General features: G+C 38.7%; 3 protein-coding genes across 4 annotated transcripts; all 3 read left to right on the forward strand.

Moving 5' to 3' along the window:
• The first annotated feature begins 4,043 nt into the window (after positions 1 to 4,043).
• Positions 4,044 to 5,449, forward strand: LOC118784463 (1-phosphatidylinositol phosphodiesterase-like). The gene is made up of 2 exons (XM_036538704.1): positions 4,044 to 4,105; positions 4,594 to 5,449. The coding sequence occupies exons 1-2, from the start codon at positions 4,044 to 4,046 to the stop codon at positions 5,447 to 5,449; spliced, it is 918 nt and encodes a 305-aa protein (XP_036394597.1).
• Positions 5,450 to 6,936: 1,487 nt separating this feature from the next.
• On the forward strand, positions 6,937 to 10,904 carry LOC118783920. Its single transcript, XM_036537847.1, has 7 exons — positions 6,937 to 7,043; positions 8,005 to 8,179; positions 8,726 to 8,839; positions 9,021 to 9,077; positions 9,651 to 9,905; positions 10,168 to 10,287; positions 10,469 to 10,904. The coding sequence occupies exons 2-7, from the start codon at positions 8,006 to 8,008 to the stop codon at positions 10,532 to 10,534; spliced, it is 786 nt and encodes a 261-aa protein (XP_036393740.1). The 5' UTR covers positions 6,937 to 7,043; position 8,005; the 3' UTR covers positions 10,535 to 10,904.
• A 483-nt stretch (positions 10,905 to 11,387) lies between these two features.
• LOC118783918 (transmembrane protein 176B-like) lies at positions 11,388 to 17,045 on the forward strand. 2 transcript variants are annotated; one of them, XM_036537844.1, is made up of 7 exons: positions 11,388 to 11,463; positions 14,127 to 14,320; positions 14,891 to 15,001; positions 15,183 to 15,239; positions 15,754 to 16,017; positions 16,279 to 16,398; positions 16,965 to 17,045. In XM_036537844.1, the coding sequence occupies exons 2-7, from the start codon at positions 14,147 to 14,149 to the stop codon at positions 17,028 to 17,030; spliced, it is 792 nt and encodes a 263-aa protein (XP_036393737.1). In that variant the 5' UTR covers positions 11,388 to 11,463; positions 14,127 to 14,146; the 3' UTR covers positions 17,031 to 17,045. The 2 variants fall into 2 exon arrangements, with proteins under 2 accessions (XP_036393737.1, XP_036393738.1); XM_036537845.1 differs by lacking the exon at positions 11,388 to 11,463 and adding an exon at positions 13,363 to 13,429.
• Positions 17,046 to 18,082: the final 1,037 nt, after the last annotated feature.

Raw genomic sequence — 18,082 nt, forward strand, 5'->3', positions numbered from 1 at the left:
CCAAAAGATTATAAACATTTGAAGCTCCCTCCAATGGAATTGCTGGCAAGCTTCCAACACAGACTGAAGACCCACCATTTCGGACTGAACCTCAGTTACATCTGTTTGTTTTACTTGTAGTATGACAATGTGTTTTGTATTCTGTGATCTAGCTGTATGGTAGTATTCTTAGCTTCCCTGGCCTAGTCGGGTTGCACAAGTAAACTTGGGGTAGGGCTTGAATAGTGTTATGCTCGCAGTCACTGGTCTTGGAGTGTTGTTAGACCGGCCTAATATTGTTTATCATTCCACTTGAATGGATACACTTATTTTCTATTGTGCTGGAAGTCGCTCTGTAAAAGAGCGTCTGCTAAATGAATGAAATGTAATGTTTTATCATACACTCTTAGAAAAAAGGTTCTAACCAGAACCATATAAGGTTCTTGTCCCTGTGAGAACTTTTATGGTTCTAGGTTGCAGTCCTCATGTGATCTCTATAACATACAAACACTGTATAACACTGAGGTCATATAAAATACATTCAAGGCCGACCCAAGCCTTCATGGGACCTACTCATCACAGACACATTTGGGCCAGTAGATCTGTGAAGCAGCTTCTGTGAACTGAATCCCCTGAATAGGGGTGTTACAACCCGAGACCCAAGGACAGATAGGCTTACAGACAAGCCTAGATAGGCTCTTAATAACCTGCACTACGTTGGTCTAGGGGATACAGTAATTACCCTGCCCGAGCTTCAATTGTAATCTAAACTAATGTGTGCTTTAACATGGACGTATGTATGAATATAATGTTGAGGGTGTAGCACTGAGGGAAAAGGTGAGCTTACCTCCACCTGGGCAAACACCGAGCCCGCTCCTTGGGGTGACAGCAGAGTTGGCCAACCCTCGCTCTTTGTTGTGATTCGTTCAGATTTTTATTAAAATGGGCTAAGTTCGTTAGTTCGATAGTTTTAATTAATGTGACAAAAACATCTGAGAAGTTCTTCCTGTGAGCAATTTGTCTCAGCTTCTCCTTGGGGCTCGACCCTCTTCCCCTTTGACACCACTGCCCCTTTTATCTATTTTCAGCACATAATACAAATCACCTACAATAATATATCACACACACACCCCTCGTCAGCACCATGAGTATGTTAAACAACTTAAAAACATTTAACATTTTACATTTTACATTTGATTCAGCTCATTTTGAGGAGCCAGGTCACTGGGGCAGTCATTTTGTTCACCTCATGCATTTTATCCATCCACCAGGAGGTGGCACAGTGCCACATTGAGCAAATGAGCAAGCTATGGCTGAAAAGCATTTCACATCATTGAGAACATTAAATAACTATGAAACATAGAGAGACACTTTTTGAATAATTTAATTGGATAACATTTCACAAAACTAAAAAAGTGCTACTTCAGACAATCTATCAATATTCATTATAAAACTGTCATATAGTGTACAAGCACAAACTTTTCACTGTACTTTGTTCTGACCTGCAAAAGTTGGCATAGGTAAAAACACATAAAAATATTACAATGCCTCATATGTTCTTCATGATACATGGTCAACTAACTTCTGCAGGTTGTTTCATATGCATCATAAACATATCAAATATACATACATACATACATATACATACAAATATATATATAACTATTTTGGAGGAAACAGTAGAATCTCACTATAATGTCATACAGCAACAGTGCCCATTAATATTCTCATCCATATGACTAATTGAGAAATTAAAAAAAGACTAAATTGTTTTTGTCCTGCAGACCACCTACTCCATGTCTATGCATTACCATACTATTTTTTTTTCCATAGAGCAGCATGGCTTCTATGTAGTTTAGACCTTATACATTCAGATCCTAATTTTGCTTTCCTCTAAAATACATCCAGTGTATTTTAGAGTTTTACAAATATGCTGTCCAATTCAAGTTGGGGATAGCTAAAGGAAAGTTTTACATTATGAAATGCTACAATAATATAAATAAACATTACATGAATTGACTCTGACAGGTCACTTTAAGTGAAAAGGTCTGTCATGCTTCAAAGAAAATATTTTGCATGCCAGGCCAGGCAATACACCCATATGTATAGTTTGTCTTGTTAGCTCAAGAGATATACAAAACATTAGCTACAGAGCAACAAAAAAACAGATGACTTCAATTTATGATTACAGGCAGCGACACTAATACATAGGACTAGCCAGAAGTCCTGCCACTTGACACCCGGCAACCCCAACTTGGATAATGCCCAAAACTAAAGTAATATCCGGACACGTTGAAATAGACGTGACACCTGACAGTGACTGTTGAAGCTATTGTTGTTATTGATTAATCAACAATTATAGCTGCACACTAATTGTCTGTCTCCCTGTGTGCCATGCAAAAGAGCTGGGGTTACACCTGCTACACAGGGACAGAGACAATGCATCAAATGCCTGCCTGGGCCAGCAATCCGTGTTTGTCTCAAGGGTTTTGTTGTTAGAAGTCTTTACTCTTTGTCTGGGTTATCATCGGAAATATTGTGCTATGTGTATATTGTGCTAAGACTTTCAAGTCCACTAATGAGAACATGGAAAAGATCGAAAGTTCCCTGAAGTTTGCAAAGGATAATTGTATAAAAGATAGCATGGTGCTGACTGAAACCAGCACAGATAAATAGTATACATCTGTATAGAGTGTCGCCAAAGAGCTTAACCCCAAACTCCATAAACACCTGGCTGAACTGATGGAAAAATCTGAAAAACCAAAATGTCTGGGGGTGATCTGGGGGCATGGACTTCCCCGGCCTTGATCTCATCAGGATCATAACAGATTTCAACAGTCACTCAGGAAACACGTCCTCAGAAGAAGAAACTGAAGAAGCTAAGACTCTATCTGAATGTGAAGATTAATGAGTTGCAGTAGATTTACCGGAGAAACAACAGAGAGAATAATGTTCACCTCTGTAGTAAATTTTGCTTTGCTTGCTACTCGGAAACTAATATTAATTCATATTTCTTGTGTGTGAGTGGACACTCTCAGATGAAATAAGGGTAACACATTACAAATGATTCTTTCTTTCTTTCTACATATACTGTATATAAAAGAATAAGAATAAGAAATTAACCCTGAAGGAAATTTGAGTGTCACAATTGTACTATATATATATAGGGCACATTTTCTGGTTTTTGCTTTGTATTTTCAAAAAGTTATAACTTATGAACTGTACACGACAGAGAGAAGAATGTTCACCTCTCTACTCAGTTTTGCATTGCTTGCTTCTTGAGAACTAATATTAATTCATAGTTTTGTGCGTGGGTGCAGATGCTCAGGTGAAATAAAGACAAAACAGCACAGCTTTTTTCTTGTAGCCATTTCTTAAAAATAAAAAACATTATATTATAATGCCACCTCCCACCCTCTCACACACCCTTCTTAAAAGATAAGGTAATGTTAGCATATGAGAGAATTTTTCCACTGATTAGATTATGCCATGGGTAGCAGCTGTACTGTTAAGCTTGCATAGGTACCTTTCTCCAGTGGAACAGAGCACATTGTAATAGACACCACAACTGAAAACGTTGCAAGGTTTCCTCAAAGCAGGTGAGTGAAACCCTTACATCATAACGCACACCTTACTTCATATTACACCATATTTGCACTGGTGATTTATGCAAACATACCTGCAATATATTAATTCTCTACAGCACTGATGATACATATTAAACTATGTGTTTTTGGATAGTTAATAAGTACACAAAATATGAACAAAACATTTCTTTTCTTGTGTAGCATTCATGCATTATCTAGATGCTGAGATACCATCACTCCCATTAATTGTATAATTGTGAATGGCTCTCTATGACTTCACTGACACAATCTATAATAAATATATAGATTGTCTATAGGATAAGATTTTCTAGAGGATAATTGAGATTATCTCAATTACTGATTAGTGAAACACCTGCTGTGATCTGATGCCAATGAAACAGACAGCATTTTTAATGTAACAGGAACTGAATCATTTAGTTCAGGTGCACTGTGTTGTCTTTTAGTCTTGACTTGGCCATGAGGAACACAGTCTATGAGAAACACCTGAGCCATCCTCTCTGCGTCTGTCTGCTGATTGTGTAAGTAGGTCTGTGTTAATGATCTTTCAAAGAAGCAATCACCCCAAGGACAGTGGTGGTGTCTTTCTCTTCCATGCCCCGTGACAGTGTCTGCAGGCAACATGGCACTCGGTCTCATACCTCATTGACTGAAGGCCAAACAAATAAGGATGTTGTTTTTTTATAAAAAACAAAAAAAAAAAAAAAAGGTTGTGTTTCTGTGCAATTTTGCCCATTTCAATGGTACATTGGCCTTTTCCTCAGTTGTAGCACCATTACATAATTGTTTGCACCTGATATAATACAACAGAAGGTGACCTGCTAATGTTAATAGAAAATAGACAGCTGAATGAATTTGCATAGATTAGATTAGGCAGGCACCACCTGGTACCAAGATTGTGACAACTATATTGTGCCTTGCTAGAGTTCTCCCACACTCAACCCAGATACAGTTCTGCTTTTAATGAACATAGCACATTTGTATTACATGTGATTTTTTTTTAATACAGAGTTTTTGGCATATCTTGCCAAGAAAGTGATTCATCTTTTAACGATGAAGAAAGACTTCAACTCCCAGAATCCTATCACATGAAATGGATGAATATGGTTGACGACAACAAGTTTGTGTCAGATATCACCATCCCCGGCACTCATGACACCATGGCTCTTCATGGGGGCCCTGCAGCAGAATGCCAGGCCTGGAGCTTAGCGGACCAGCTGAGAGCAGGGGTGCGCTACCTGGATCTCAGAGTGTTCGCTTTTGAACATGAGCTGTACATCATGCATGGTGTGATCTACCAACACACTACGTTCAAGGACGTGCTGGAGACAGTGAAGACGTTTTTGGGAGAATTCAACAGTGAAACTGTTCTAATGAGGGTGAAGCCAGTTTTGATTGACAAGGGGGAGGTCCAGGGGATGGTTCAGGAAGTAGTGGCAGACGATAATGATGTTTGGGTTGAGCCTTCCATACCAAGATTGGGTGAAGTAAGAGGAAAGGTAGTCTTAGTGCAGAAGTCTAGTTTCAAGCTTGGCATACCCATCCAGAGCACTGACATGGAAGGTGACTATGAGGTTACTAATATTCAAGATAAGGAAAACATGATTGCAAAACACCTAGAAGAGGCTAAGGGAAAATGTGGGGGAAATGACCTAGTTCTGACCTACTCAAGTGGTACTGGTATTGGCACGCTAAAGGCAATGTTCTTAACTCCCAAAAAAGTAGCTGAGAAGGTTAATCCATGGCTTGATGAGTACCTGAAAACGCTTCCCACCAAAACTCCAAGGCCATGTTTTGGTGTAATTGCCATGGATTTTCCTGGTTTGGGTCTTTTACAAACAGTAATTGGGCTCAATGATCAATAAAAAATATGCTAGCAGATCAGCATATTTTGCTCTCATTAAACAAATTTTGAACCACTAAATGCTTGATTGCTTTCAAGACACCAAAGTTTTGTTCTCATTTATCTTTGGATAATTTAGCATGCATTATACTCACACCATGTATGATCTAAACTTATAAATAAAAGTCATATGCTTCTTTGCAGTGTGTTCAGCAATATGTTCAATATGTTCAACACCTGTTAAAAGGAAAGCAGAAACAGGTAAATAGCCATTTTAAGGGTTCAAATGCATTTAATAAATCCACAATGTCATCTACCACTGCAGAGTAAATCAGTTTAGCCACATGGTATCAGCCAGAAGAACTCTCATATCAGCTGTAATGAATTGCCCTTGCAAAGCAAAGAAGGCATGCAAAACATAATAACCTTTCACACCTGTTGATCCATCCGTAATTATAGATACACTGTCAGATGTTTGCATCAGTTAATGTAGGTCAGCAGTATGCAGGATATACTCCTTCATTGATGGAATTGCAACAATGTATATCACAGGCTTGTTCAAAAATGCATGTACATTACATTACATTACATGCGTTTAGTAGACACTCCTATCCAGAGTGATTTCCATCACAATAGAACATAAGTGTATCCATTCAATTTAAACAAGCAACAGTGTCAGACCCAGCTAACACTTCCAGACCAGTGAGTGTGAGCATAACACAATTCAAGCACTACCACAAGTTAACTTGTGCACTCTGACAAAAGCCCAGTACAGTATGATACAACAGTCCCTCGAGCACAAATTCATAACACGTCATAATACTACACATAAAATTACATCAAATGCAAGAAGTAGCAGGTGTTAGGGGGTGGGGATAAAAGTGGAACCGAGATGCAGTGTGAAGAGGTGGATCTTCAGTCTGCATCGGAAGATGGCCAGTGATTCCACTGACCTGACCCCCATGGGGAGTTCATTCCACCACTGAGGGACCAGTACAGACAGGGATTGTGCCTGAGAAGAGTTACCCCATCGGGTCGGGACAGTCAGTTGCCCTGTAGAGCCCAGAGTGCAGTGATTTTGAGGGACTATAGGATTTGAAGAGAGGTCGTAGGTATGAGGGGGCTGTCCCATTCACTGTCCTGTATGCCAGCACCAAGGGTTTGAACTTGATGCGGGCAATAACAGGAAGCCAGTGAAGTGAGGTGAGGAGTGGAGTAACTTGACTATGTTTAGGGAAATCGTAAACAAGCTGCATTCTAGATTAGTTGTAGAAGTTTGATTGCATATGCAAGAAGGCAAGAAAAGAGCAGTCGTCCAGACATGAAAGGACCGGGGCCTGAACTTAGTTGGCCCTAACAATGTCATACAAAAAAGGCAAAAACAGAACAGAGTGCTTATGCATTATATATCTGAACCTTGTGCTTCTGCCAGGTGAGGAATGGGTTAAGAGAAATCTGGGAAGGTTGCCACCAGAGGGAGGAGCTGCTGGGAAAAGGAGAGTCCTCCATTCCCTGCATTGCACAACTGAAAGCTAAACAGGAAGCAAGGGCTAAAATAGTAATACTGACTTTGATATTGGCCCTGTGATCAGTCTATCCACATAAACCAGGAGAAGGTGAGTTACAATAGAGATTACTTGCTGAAAAAATATTTTTTTTTTTGCTTCTGTATCATGGATATCATGGTAAAAAGCAAGCTGTAAGAGAGAATAGGTAAATGCGCAGCTAGAAGTTCAGATGGGCCTTTTGTTGGGTTGGGTGGATGGGTTTTTGTTTCAGGCCTGCTGAAAAGTACAGAACCTGCAGGGCATTTTCAATGCTGCTTAGAAATGTGGAACGGCTAATTTCAATCATGTATTGTATATGGCTTAGTAAATTAGTTATGAAAGTGCTTTTTGTTTGTTTGTTTCAGCAAGGGCTTTTGCATATTTTAGCTAGCATACCTTTTTCACATTACAAATCACCCTCCTGAAAGGACTAAGGGAGGCTTCTTTTTCTGAGCAGGAATAAAATATATGTTGTAAGATTCTGTCACAGATATGACCTATATTGACACACTAATACACACACACACACACACACCCCTCTGTAAGTTAACAGCAGAGCGAAGGAGGATTGAACTTCCTTAACGTTATGTTCAGGTAACATGTTCAAAGAAGAGAAAAGAAACCCTCCAAGAGCTTATGAAATGAAGCAAGAAAAGCAAGAGGAGCTATACTGTGATACATAATAAAACATATCAAATACAAATAGCAGGACAAGCAAGTTGATGGTGTGATGCAGCTTGAAATAGCACTAGGTTATATTACCGTGTCTTAGCTTAAAAGAGCATTTACTCAGGACAACCTTAAGTGCTTTTATTCTATAACATTATGCACAACATAATAAGAGTGGTGACTGGAAAACACCTTTCCATTCCCATAAAAAGAAATAAGATACAGGATAAAGTAATCCCCTAATCCACCTTTGTTCTTAATCAGAAAGTTGTTTAAATGGCTTTGTTTAACTGAGTGATAGCCTGAGATACACACTTTCTTAGGATTTCCTTATTAACAACACCCCCCCCCACCCTTACAGGATGACGATATCTGTGTCAAAAAGTGAGGGAGTGACTGTTGTCACCATGACCTCTGACCCAGGAAGCAGTTGTCCCTTGGCGTTCCAGCTGTTAGGTAACCTATGCTGCAGCCCAGTTTGTGCTGTGTCCCATGGACTGAGGAGGCTCCTGGCTGGTACCCTGCCAGCACTGGGGGTGAGCACTCTTAATATCTCGTTCTCAAGGAAAGTACACAATTAATGTTCCTTTCACACAGGATTCCATTTACTGTGTATATGTTATGAAATATCACACTGGAAGAGATATCTGGGACTTACATCTGCACAGCAGAGATGTTCACAAAATGTGGACATAATTTCAGTTCAGTGAATATGTGAATTGTAATTCCTACAGTTTGACCACATAGGGGTAATCTGTGATAATTAGAGAGTAAAAGGTGAGCAAGGAAAGGAGGCACACCTATTGAAACCATCAAGGCCTAACTGATAAAACATGTTAATTAGAACAAAATAAAAGAAGAAGCCAGTCATCAAATAGTTGAGGGCTGCACAGCAATGTGAAATACACTCAACTGAAAACTGGAATTGTATGATTATTTTGGAGTAATAATCACCACGAAATGCTGTAAACAAAAACAAAATTCTTGTAAATGTAACAGAAAATTCAGTCAGACAATAGTCTCAGCTCTTACAGTACAGGACCTGCTTACGTCTTCAAAAATGTCTCCCCATTGACTCACAGATTATTCAGATCTTGGTTGGGCTATTCAACATCGGTCTTGGCGTAATCCTCCTGAATGGAAGAGACTGGTCTTTCCTGTCTTGGAATGGTACCCCCTATTGGCTGGGTGGACTGGTAAGTACATCACCTTCAAAAATGAAGTTGAACTGAGCTCTCAGTAAATCAAAGATGTATTTATTTTAATAAATATAATTTTGGTGAATGAATTCTGAAATGTAAAATGTTTCAGTTTGACTATTTTCCTGAGGGAATTACTGTTGAGGGGCTGTTTTGATTGGTTTATTTTTCTCTACAGTTCATTGCTGCTGGCATCATGAGTATACTTGGTGAAAGGTTTCCAAGTCCTTGTCTAGTGAGTATTTAAACCTCTTCAAATCCCCTTCAAATCACTCAGCAATCTGAGCAGAAGGAAAAGGCAACCTGTACAGAGAATGGAAAAGATTGTAGTATAGGACAGTGTATCAATATATTTATTTAAACACACCAAATCTATCCCATTTCAAATGGTTTCTGTGGATTTTCTCCTCTGTTTTTAATCTTTTATTGTATTTCATTCTCTCAATCACAGTGTGCACATTCTGTAAAATATACATGTATAAACATGATGTGGTCACAGGTTGTGCTTAGAATGAACATTTCCTAGATTCATGTTTCATGTCCGTAAGGGTATGCGAGAGCCCAGATCAGTATTTCTTCCCATTGGTTCTATTCAGTGTTAACAAGTAGCTGGGGCCCCATTCCTGACAAGTCAGTTATAACAATGTGGATTGGGATTTACAAATCCCAAAAATGCATTTACAATGGAAAGCTTCCCAAATAAAGACTTCAGAAGTTTGGATGATGAATAACTGACTATGGCTGTTACTCATCACTGTACACTAGTCTGTCAAAGCAATACAAGGTGTCCTTTGTACTTATATTGCAGGTGTTCCTGACCACCTGTATGAACCTGGCTAGCGCCTGTCTGGCAGTTACTGCCATTGTGCTGTACTCTGTGGATCTGGCCAATGGGTACAACCTTTCCTGGTCCTGCAAATCATATGAGCCTGAAAGCACGTCCAACAGTTACAATCGACGTCGCTACTGGGAGACGACAATTTCCCCTGAAGAAAGAAGCCAGAAAGAGAGCCTTAGGAAGAAAAACTTTGAAATTTGCCACAATGCTCGCAGCATCCTCATTGTACGTATTCATCTGAGTATTTGGGAGTATCCACAATGCTCCTGCATGTAACACATTTTCTGTTTTTTTTTTATTTAAAATATATATGTGACAGCTTCTCAACATTTAACAGCAAAACAAATATTCAGAATAATGTTGTTGTATTTATTATCATGGTATTTCCATTGTTCTTGTCAGAATGACTGTAGTTGTTCTTTGTGTAATCAGCTGCTTTAGCACCCTCTGCTGGTAATTCTGAATCGTTTTCTCCAATTCCCTTTAGGTATTGCTGGGAGGAATGGATGTTTTGTTGATCATCTTTGCGGTTCTCCAGCTCTGTGTCACCATCAGTGCCTCTGTTCTGAGTGTGAAGGCTTTGTGTAAGAATGGAAGGCAGGGCAAGGTATGAACATCCAGACAGAATAGAAAGGAAATCAACAGGGGAGAGAAATGGGTCATAATATCAAATGGCTCTCATCATTATTAAATCATACATAAGTGGACAATCTGCTAATCTACCTATCCCTGTCTGAGATCACTGTGTCCCCCATGATGATTTTAACTAGTCTGCACTTGTGTTCCAGCCCAAAGCAGACCCTGAACTCTGCAAGCCTCTTCTGGATGAGATCACCACCAACCCTACGGTGTAGAGGAGTGACCGCCGCGGAACACCTCTCTTGGCTTGTGGACAATTGTAACATTTGGATCACTTGAGCAACTAGATTTCAACCTGATTGCCTATTAGATACAGTCTTTGTAAACATTCCTGTCAGCTGGTGTTGAGGGCCCTGTTTCACACCAGGTGGAAAATGAGAAATGTTTGTGGTCAGAATGACTTGCAGCTTACCTCATAACAGCACTTGAGAGGAGCTATAATGTTTTCAAAGAGTGAGAAGGTGTGGGAGTAATGTAATGTAAATTGGACACACTTTGCTGAATTCCTGCTTCTGAATATCCTTCACTCATTTTCTGAAATTAATAATCACTTTTACTGTGTATGGGACACTATGCATGTTTACATTAAAATTCCTCTCAATCAACATACTTGCATTTTGATCTCTTTACAAGAAGTAAGTCCTTAGGGTTCTTTATACTGCTCCCACATAAATTGAAAATGTTTTATGTATGTGTTTTTTGTACATTTCATTCTCAAAGTTTCAGTTTCAGAGAATTTAATTTTACTTCTCATGCATGAAGACCCTTTGTCAGGAAACTACGCACAGATGTGCCAAATTATGCCAGACTGATCTGTAGCTGTGACCTCTTTGATCCTTATTTAACCACAGGCATGCTTGAATTTGAGAGAGCCTTATTCTAGTGAGAGGGTAAGATTGGTTTGATCATGGTAATTAAAAGTATGAAAAAAAGATGGGAGATAAACCCTATGTTCTGATCATTATGCTAAGTGAGGAAAGGGTTAAGAGAATCCTGATTGCCAGCAGAAGGAGGGACTGCTGGGAAACCAACACATACCTCCTTTCCCTATGCTCACTTCCTATATGAGAGCTTTACATTGAGGAGGCAAGTGAGATCCTGATGCTTCTGTACACACTTTGATCAATTCACTTACACAGCAAGGGTGAGTTCACAAATGAGACCACTGACTGACCTCTAGACCTTTCACCAGAACTACTAGTTTAATTCTAAACCTGCCAGCATTTAATATCTTAATATTTTTTTCCAAAGCTTAATGGACAGCAGGCTTGTTTTCACAAGTTATAGGAAGATTTTGATCTCAAAAGTGTTTTCAAACACTGAATTTTATCTCCTCTGCCCCATCTGCTGGTAAAACATACTTGCATCAATCTTAAATGACTTCTCTGCTTTTTTAATTCTTTGTTGTTTACTTCTTGCTTCAAAGGGGAGAAATTGATCACATCACCAGAGACAATCTTATTTTTGTTTAAAAATTTCAAACACTATTCAAGAATGTATAAATGTTTATCTTTTGAAGAACTTTACAAAAGGTTTAATAAATAGGTAATATATAGTTTGAAATCTTGTCAGTCAAGTGTGTTTCTTTAAAAATCTAATGTGCCATTTCATAAAAAGAGAGAGGAATACAATTTGATAATAGCACGTCATGATCCTAGTCCTTCATGTGGGTGGATGAGCATTTCTGTCAGCTGAAATGTTTTTACTGAGTGATTTATGCAGGTCAGAGAACATTTACAGGTGTTTGGCAATAGCACTAACAGTTTGTGGAGAAGACTGAGGAACCAGTTTTTATGTATGAAGCTTCTGATCCTAGTCCTCTGTTATTTATTAGCAGGCCACGAGGGAATTTCCCCATTCGAACTTCCTGTTTAGATTTCTGTACACTGACCATGTAAAGAAACCTGTTTGATTCATTGCAAAGCCTTATTAAAATATTGTGAAATAAGGAAATAGAGAACCAGGAAGAAATGTAGGAAAACAGTGACATGGCAATATACTCTTAAGCATAAATGAAATACAAACAATAGAAAGACCACCAGAGATCCACTATAAGCACAGAGGACAACACCTAGGCTATTGTGATGAAAAAAAAAGATATTTGCATACTTAACGTTATGTGTAAGCTTTGTAAGAATCACTTAAAGAGGATGGATGTCAAGTTGGTTAATATGTAATAGATATCAGTTGTTTTCTTTTGCTAGGTCCTATACCAAAGTTATACAGCCCAGGCATCTGGTTGATATATCAGCCAATATTACAATAAAAATACCGCCTTGTCTGGGTGCCTTTAGCTTTTGAGCCATCTGTAAGAAATGAAAACCAGAAAATCCACATGAATGCTAAATGAGTTGTGCCAGCAGTATTAAACATCACATATTGCGTAGTGTATTATTCTCAAACATATTGCTAGTTATTACAATTAATCTGATAAAATCATTTTAGTACAAAAATAACATTTAACATGATTGATGGCTTTAACTTCAGTGAAGTATTGAAAAAAATGTTTTGAAACAGACTTTTTTTTAAATTTAATTATATGGCTGATTAAGAGGAATGCCTTTTCAGGTAGTGAATGATAAACAGCACCTGAAGTTGACAAAGGACTGCAAATGGTTGGCAACCAAAACTTAAAAAGACAGCTGTGTGTTTTATCCGATCACAGCCAAAATGTTCATCACTAACGTGTGTGCATTGAGTAATACAAAGTGCAGAGGGGTTACATTAGAGATATACACTCCAATGACACTGTTAATGTATTTATTGGTAGTCGTACTATCCAATCAAAATAGGTTTGAATTATAAATGACTCACTGGATTAATCAATTTTCCATTGCCTTTGAGATGCAAATACCAATGCCTTTAGAATTTTTTCCAACCATGGATTTCTCCAGAAATACTCGTATGATACTTATTGTTCTGTTCCCTTTGTATCATCACTTAACTTCAGACATTTTTTCTCTCCTCCAGCAGACTGTTTTTATTGTGCTGAGTTTTCTTGCCCATTATCCCATGTGACCTTAGTTGTCATGTGATTCTAATCAGGAAGGGTACAGACTTGAGGAAGATCAGCTGCTTTTTATTGTCTGCACCTGTTACAATCCTCATCAGTAAGCAAACATTTACGTCTTTGGTAGCATTGTCGGTCTGTTGGACAATGGTCTTTAAATATTCATCTTACATTGTTGATACACAGATCTAGTTCTTGCGAAGTTTGATGTGCAATATTATTATTTTGAAGGTCGATAACAGGTTGCTAGTGTGGCTGTGGATAAGTATTAGCATTGTAAATGTTAGATACTTACATTTTGTTGTTTTCATGTACAATCCATGCAATCCAATCACGCTTATGTAAAGAATGCAAAGTCATCCCTCGTTGAATCCCTCGAGTAATAAGTATTTTCCAATTTTTTGTACTGTGTAACTTTCAGTTATGGCAAATGCAATTTCCATAATCATGTAGTGTAGAGAACAAACAATTTGGCATTATGAGCAAATTGCAGTATAGTTTTCATCTTTTAAGTAATCAAGCATGTGAGGGCCTGTACCCTGTGTGGGGGTGGGACTAACTAAGTCTTATTTCACATTCAGTTGGCTTATGTTGACAAGTACTCCCGCTACAGGTGCTGTTTAGGTCTTTTATAAATTAATCATTTAGAGTGAATCAATGTACCAGCTCAGTTTGAGCTTTGAAAATTGTTGATAATTGAAGTATTACTTAACTGAGTGATTCTCATCCAAGGCACACACACAAAGCTATTTTTTGACTTCTTTATTAACACCCCCCCCCCAATCCTTTCTCTGCAGTTTGACAAAGTGTTTCCAGAATGTCGGTGTCTGTGTCGAAAAATGAGGGAATGACTGTGATCACCATGACCTCTGACCCAGGAAGCAGTTGTCCCTTGGCGTTCCAGCTGTTAGGTAACCTATGCTGCAGTCCAGTTTGTGCTGTGTCCCAGGGACTGAGGAGGCTCCTGGCTGGTACCCTGTCAGCACTGGGGGTGAGCACTCTTAATATCTCGTCCTCAAGGGACGTACACAATTAATGTTCCTTTCACACAGGACTCCCTTTACGGTGTCCATACTATGAAATACCATGACAGAGGAGCTGGGAATTAGACAACAGACATTGTTAACGCGTTGTGCATATCAGTAAAATATTGGGATTGTAGTCAAACACTTACAGTTTAATCGCACAGGAGAAATTTGGAATGATTGGAAAGTAGAGTTCAAATAAGGAGTGGAGATATTTCTATCAAGGTCATTAAAGCCTAACCAGTGATCATGTTGATTAGAACACAATTATTTGTATTGAAGATGTCAATTATCCTGTAAGCAAAAATTAACTGGCACAATGAGTCTAAATAGCACACATTTGAAATCTCCTTGTGGAATTGTATTATCTTGGAGAAATAATCTGCTCCAAAAGAAAACAAACGTTACGGTCAGTCCAATAGATGCCTACCAAATTTAAATCATACAATAGTCTCAGTTCTTATTGTACATGACCTCCTGATGTCTTCAGCCATACAGTTCGGTGGGTTCTGAGAAATGTGCCTCCTCATCCACAGACCGTACAGATCATGGTTGGGCTGTTCAACATTGGTCTTGGGGTAATCCACCTGAATGAAAGCAATACTTTCCTCTCTTGGAGTGGTGCCCCCTACTGGCTGGGTGGACTGGTGAGTTCACCACCTTTCAAAAAGAAGTTGCACTGAGCCCTCCTTGAATCAAAGATGTATTTATTTTAATAAATTTAGTGTTGCTAAAGGAATTCTGAAATGTAAAATGTTTCAGTTTGACTATTTCCCTGAGGGAATTACTGTTGAGGGGCTGTTTTGATTGGTTTATTTTTCTCTACAGTTCATTGCTGCTGGCATCATGAGTGTACTTGGTGAAAGGTTTCCAAGTTCTTGTCTAGTGAGTATTTAACCCTAGCTATGCTGATGGTGCTTAGCCAGTTATCCTCAATCTAATTCAAATCACTCAACAACTCTCTGAGTGATTTGAGGTGAGCACACCTGAGCAACTTGAGCAGAAGGTAATCTGTACAGAGAATAGAAAAGATTTTAGTCACAGGAAAGAACAGATGGTGTATCAATATATTTAATGAAACACACCATATATGTCCCATTTCAAATGGTTTCTGTGGATTTTCTACTCCGTTTTCTACTCTGTTTCTTTCTGTTTGCTTTCAATAATAAACATACATAAATATTCACGAAATACACATCTATGTCATTTATCACAATTGTAACAATGTGGGTTGGGATTTACAAATCCCAAAAATGCATTTGCAGTTGAAGGGTTTCCAAATAAAGACTTCAGATTTTTGGGTGACCATTAACTGACTATGGCTGTTACTCATCACAGTACACTAGTCTGTTAATGCAATACAAAACGATGCAAGGTGTCCTTTGTATTTATATTGCAGGTGTTCTTGACCACCTGTATGAATCTGGCTAGCGGCTGCCTGGCACTGATTGCCATTGCGTTGTACTCCATGGACCTGGTCAATGAGTACGATGGGTTCCATGTGTCCCGGTCCTGCAAATCATATGCGCCTGAATATGGACCTGACAGTTACAATCGACGTCGCTACTGGGAGACAACAATTTCCCCTGAAGAACGCAGCCTGAAAGAGAGCCTCAGCAGGAAAAACTTTGAAATTTGCCACAACACCCGCAACATTCTCCTGGTGTGTCTTCATCTGAGTGCCTGGGCATACCTACAATGCGCCTTCATGTAACATATTTTCTGTTGCTTTTTTTGTTAAAACTCATCTGTGACAGTGTTTGTTCATATGTGAACAAAACAACTAATCAGATTAATGTTAATGTAGCTATTATCACAGTATTTTTTTTTTTTTGCATGTGTGAGTGTGGGTGTTCTGTGTGTAATCAGCTGATTTAGCTCCCTCTGCTGGTGAATTCTGAATATCTTTTCCAATCCCCTTTAGGTGTTGCTTGGAGGGATGGACATTTTGCTGATCATCCTTGCGGTTCTTCAGCTCTGTGTCACCGTCAGGGCCTGTAGTCTGAGTATGAAGGCTTTGTGTGAGAACAGAGGGGAGGGAAAGGTACAAAAATCCAGACAGAATGGAATCTGCGTCAGCAGGGGAGAGGGATGGGTGATAATATCCAGTGGCTCTCACCATCATTAAATCCCATTTACAAAGTTTTACTTACAGCATCAAAATGTTTTTAATGTGGCAGATGCTCTCAAACAAAGTACCGTATATGCACACACACCATTATGCATTAGAGGAACAAGACCAACAATGACAATAGTAAAACTACTTTCGACAGAGCATGAGCACTCCTAGAAGCATAGCTCCTCTGGAAGGCTGGGTGTTGCTGATTCATTAAAATGCATGACAAGTAATTCTTGCATAATAATAACATTTGCTTCATCCCAGGGAAAATTTAATGACAACAGGCGTTAATCTCTTAATCATTCTCAACACAGCTGAAGCACAAGGGCAAGAAGGTGTACTTCATTGAGGATGGATGGATTTAAAATCTACATTCTGACTAGTTTTAGTGATTGATGCTCCTGATGGTAACTGGAAATCTGTCAATCTACCCAACACTAGTCACTCTTTCTCCCCATCATGATTTTAACTAGTCTGCTCTTGTGTTCCAGCCCAAACCAGAACCTGAACTCTACAGGCCTCTTCTGGACGAGATCACCACCAACCCTACGGTGTAGAGGAGAAGTTACTACTGCCACCATGTAATGCTACTCATGGCTTGTGGTTAATTGTAATATTTGGTTCACTTGAGCATCACTTGAGTATTTGAACCTGATTGCCTATTAGGTATAACCATTCCAAATATTCTGAATTTTTTCATAATTACATGCTGTGTTGTATTTCGGAAGCTGGTGATAAGGTTACTGTTCCACACCAGGTCGAACATGAAAAATGTTTGTAGTCAGAACGATTGACAGCCTAATTCATGAATGTAGCTATGAGGCGCTAGGTAATGTTTTCAAGGAATGGGGAAGCACTGGAAGAATGTAATGTAAAGAGGAGGAAAGCCTGCATCAAAAACACTTTCATTTTTTTCTTGTCACTTTTTACGTAGATGGGACATTATGTATGTTTGTTTGTATGTTTATGTATGTTTGCATTCATCCTTCGAATCAACACGCTTCATTTTTTTCTGGCTACTGATAGTAAATATCATGATATTTACATAATATATGTATGTATGGAAAGCACTGTTGTTGTGCCAGTAGTAGGCAGTCTTCCCTCTTATAATTGCAGAGGATATAGTGGAAAATGTAAAAATGTAGGAAGTGTATGATAAAAATGCATCATTTCTATGAAATAGGTTTTCAAACCTCAAGGTAAATATATTGATGCATCTGGTCCTCAGACTAAGAAATATGATGTCTGCTGCCAATTTTTTGGGGCATTGCATTGTGCTCTCAGTAACCTGATGTAATGCTAAATGTGCCTGATAACTAATATCCATTTTATTCCCACATCCATTTTAATCTCCCACATTCTCTAGACATTAATAATGTAACTTCATTTGCTTTCATATGCTTGTGTGTGTCTGTGTCCAAATCATGCAGAATCATACAGTAAGTAAGGAAATAACATCAGATCCTTTTAAAAAAGTTAATTTTTTCATCTTCTCCACACATAATGTGGCTGAAGTACTTCTGAAGTACTTCTGAAGGTTGAAGTCTGGCTGAAACATTGCTTTTACAGACATGGCTATGATACAGAAAAAAACAATTTGACTAAATGC

Source organism: Megalops cyprinoides, chromosome 10 (assembly GCF_013368585.1).
Source record: "Megalops cyprinoides isolate fMegCyp1 chromosome 10, fMegCyp1.pri, whole genome shotgun sequence".
NCBI lineage: Eukaryota > Metazoa > Chordata > Actinopteri > Elopiformes > Megalopidae > Megalops > Megalops cyprinoides.